The sequence below is a fragment of the Parasteatoda tepidariorum genome, chromosome 5 (genome assembly GCF_043381705.1).
Source record: "Parasteatoda tepidariorum isolate YZ-2023 chromosome 5, CAS_Ptep_4.0, whole genome shotgun sequence".
Classification (NCBI taxonomy): domain Eukaryota; kingdom Metazoa; phylum Arthropoda; class Arachnida; order Araneae; family Theridiidae; genus Parasteatoda; species Parasteatoda tepidariorum.
The window spans coordinates 84255648-84258360 of NC_092208.1; the positions used below are offsets into that span (position 1 = coordinate 84255648).

The 2713-nt window shown below is 28.6% G+C and overlaps 1 protein-coding gene across 1 annotated transcript in view; it reads left to right on the plus strand.

The window, feature by feature from the left end:
* Window positions 1–383: 383 nt before the first annotated feature.
* LOC139425547 (uncharacterized) overlaps window positions 384–2713 on the plus strand; it is a 305675-nt gene continuing 303345 nt past the window's right edge. Inside the window, exon 1 of the mRNA XM_071180706.1 lies at window positions 384–831. Coding sequence (XP_071036807.1) covers window positions 638–831 — 194 coding nt within the window. The 5' untranslated portion in view covers window positions 384–637. The remainder of the gene's footprint in view (window positions 832–2713) is intronic.

Below are 2713 nucleotides of genomic sequence, written 5' to 3' on the forward strand. Positions count from 1 at the left end.
CTCATATTTCATATTGATCCTTAAGACTATAGACATTCTGACACATCGACATTCTGACATTTGACATTCTATAGAATGACAAATTTTTGTATTCTATAGAATGCTGACGATTTAAACACAGTTATTCTCATATTTTGTACTTAGCCTAAAAGCAAGGCATTCTAACAAATGTCTAGTCTGAGTATTTACTAAAATGCCGGCTTTTCCTACATTGTCGACAACATGTTCTAAAGATTTAATTCAAACTTAGCAAAATAAGTGTACAGAATTTAGATTTCACGGTCTGAAGTGATTCGATCTCGCATCAGTTAAAGTTTGGCGAAATCGACATTCCCTTGGCGAAGTTGTGGATTAGATTTTTTTCAACGACTCTCGGCAACCCTGCAACTTTGGGGTTCGTGACAGCCGAAGAAACAGCGCCGGCCTTCTCTAAGGCAGTATGGCGTCCCGCCGTTCATGAGGCACATTGTGAGAGTGTGATGTCCTGTCTCAAAGCACCCCCTTGATTTTATTTTTTATTCGAAAGGCCGGAATGTTGTGTTTTTTTAATATTTAATATTATTTTCCCATTCTCGCCTGAGATCATGGATGTTTGTGTTTATTTTTGTGACTAATTATCTCCAGTGTTGTTAACGTGATGGAAACGTCCGAAGAGCAAAAACGGATAATTGAAGAAAAGGATAAGTTGATTAAACGTCAGTTCATCAGAATTGAGGAATTGGAAAATGAACTGTCGGTCCTTAAAGAGGAGCGCGATTCGCTCCTCTGCGATGTTAATAAACTTCGATTTGAATTGGAGATGAGTGAATTGAAACGGCTAAAGGATGTCAGGTGAGATATTTATATTAAACTCCGTTATAACGATCGAATAACGTCGATATAGTAAGATTTGATTATTGCAGTTATTGTTTATTATACTAGGTTTGTGCTTTTAAAACTATAAATCTCGAATATAATTCAAATTTATTTTTAGCACATTTGTATTCAAAGTGAATATAAATAAAATCCCGTGAGTAAAGTAAATATCAATAAACAAAATCGAATAAAACCACGTTATAAAGATCGAGTAACGTCGATATAGAGAGATTTGATTATTGTAGTAATTGTTTATTATACTAAGTTTGTGCTTATAAAACTACAAATCTTGAATAATCAACTTTCAAAATTATTTTTGGCATATTTGTATTCAAAGTGAATTTCAATAAACTAAATAAAACTCTGTGAGTATTTTAAAGTGAATATCAGTAAACAAAATCGAATACCATATCGAACCACGTTTCAACAATAGAGTAAGGTCGTTATAGAGATAATTATTGTGATAATTCTTTATAATATGAAATTTGTAGTTTTAAAACTATAAATCTCGAAAAATTTACTTTCAAAATAATTTTCCCTTGTTTGTATTCAAAGTGAATTTCAATAAATTGAATAAAACCCCGTGAGTATTGTAAAATAAATATCAATGAACAAAATCGAATAAAACCGCGTTAAAACGATCGAGTAACGTCGGTAAAGAGAGATTTGATTATTTTAGAATTTGTTTATAACACAAAGTTTGTAGTTTTAAGACTATAAATCTCGAATATAATTCAAAACTATTTTTGACATTTTTGTATTCAAAGTTGATATCAATAAAATAAATTAAACCCCTTGATTATTGTAAACTAAATATCAATGAACAAAAATCACATAAAAAAACCGCTTATACCGATCGAGCTATGTCGGTATAGAGAGATGTGATTATTGCTGTAATCGTTTATTATATGAGGTTTTTGGTTCAAAAACTATAAATCTCGAAAAATTTACTTTCAAAAGAATTTCTCCATATTTGTATTCAAAGTGAATTTCAATAAATTAAATAAAACCCGGTGAATATTGTAAAGTGAATATCAATAAACAAAATCGAATAAAACCACGTTATAACGATCGAGTAATGTCTGTATAGAGAGATTTGATTATTGGGTTATTTGTTTATAAACAAAGTACACATATCCTATACAAAGTTTGCAGTTTTAGAACTATAAATCTCGAATATAATTCAAAATTATTTTCGGCATATTAGTATTCAAAGTGAATATAAATAAAATAAATAAAACCCCGTGAGTGTTGTAAAGTAAATATCTAAACAAAAATCAAGTAAAGCCCTCTTTGAGCGGTAGATGTTGGTATAGAAAGATTTGATTATAACTGTAATTGTTTATTGAATGAGGATTGTACTTTATAAACTATAAATCGCGAAAAATTTACTTTTAAAGTTATTTTTGGCATCTTTGTATTTAAAATAAATATTATCGAAAATGTTTCCTTTTTTTATAATATGTAAATGTTGGATGTTAATTTTCTGAAATCGAGTAAATGTCACTATTGGAAGATTTGATTGTTACAGAAATTATTTAAAGCCTAAATTTGTAATTTTCAAGTAAATGTTGCAAGAATATTTGTATCATAAAATATGATAAAATGTCGAGAAAAAAAAAATAGCTGCTTTCAATATGAGATTTTTTAAAATTATTTTATGCGTTTTAGTTTCTTGGAATTATGTATAGTTATGGAGAGATTTATTTACGGTATAATAATTTGTTTAAAATACGAATTTTGTAGTTTTTCTACTAGTATTATTTTGATATTTTTCCTTTTTTCAAATGGGTTGTTTGTTGTAGTAAAGAACTTTGATTATCATAGTCTTTGTTTATAACATGAGAATTATATATAT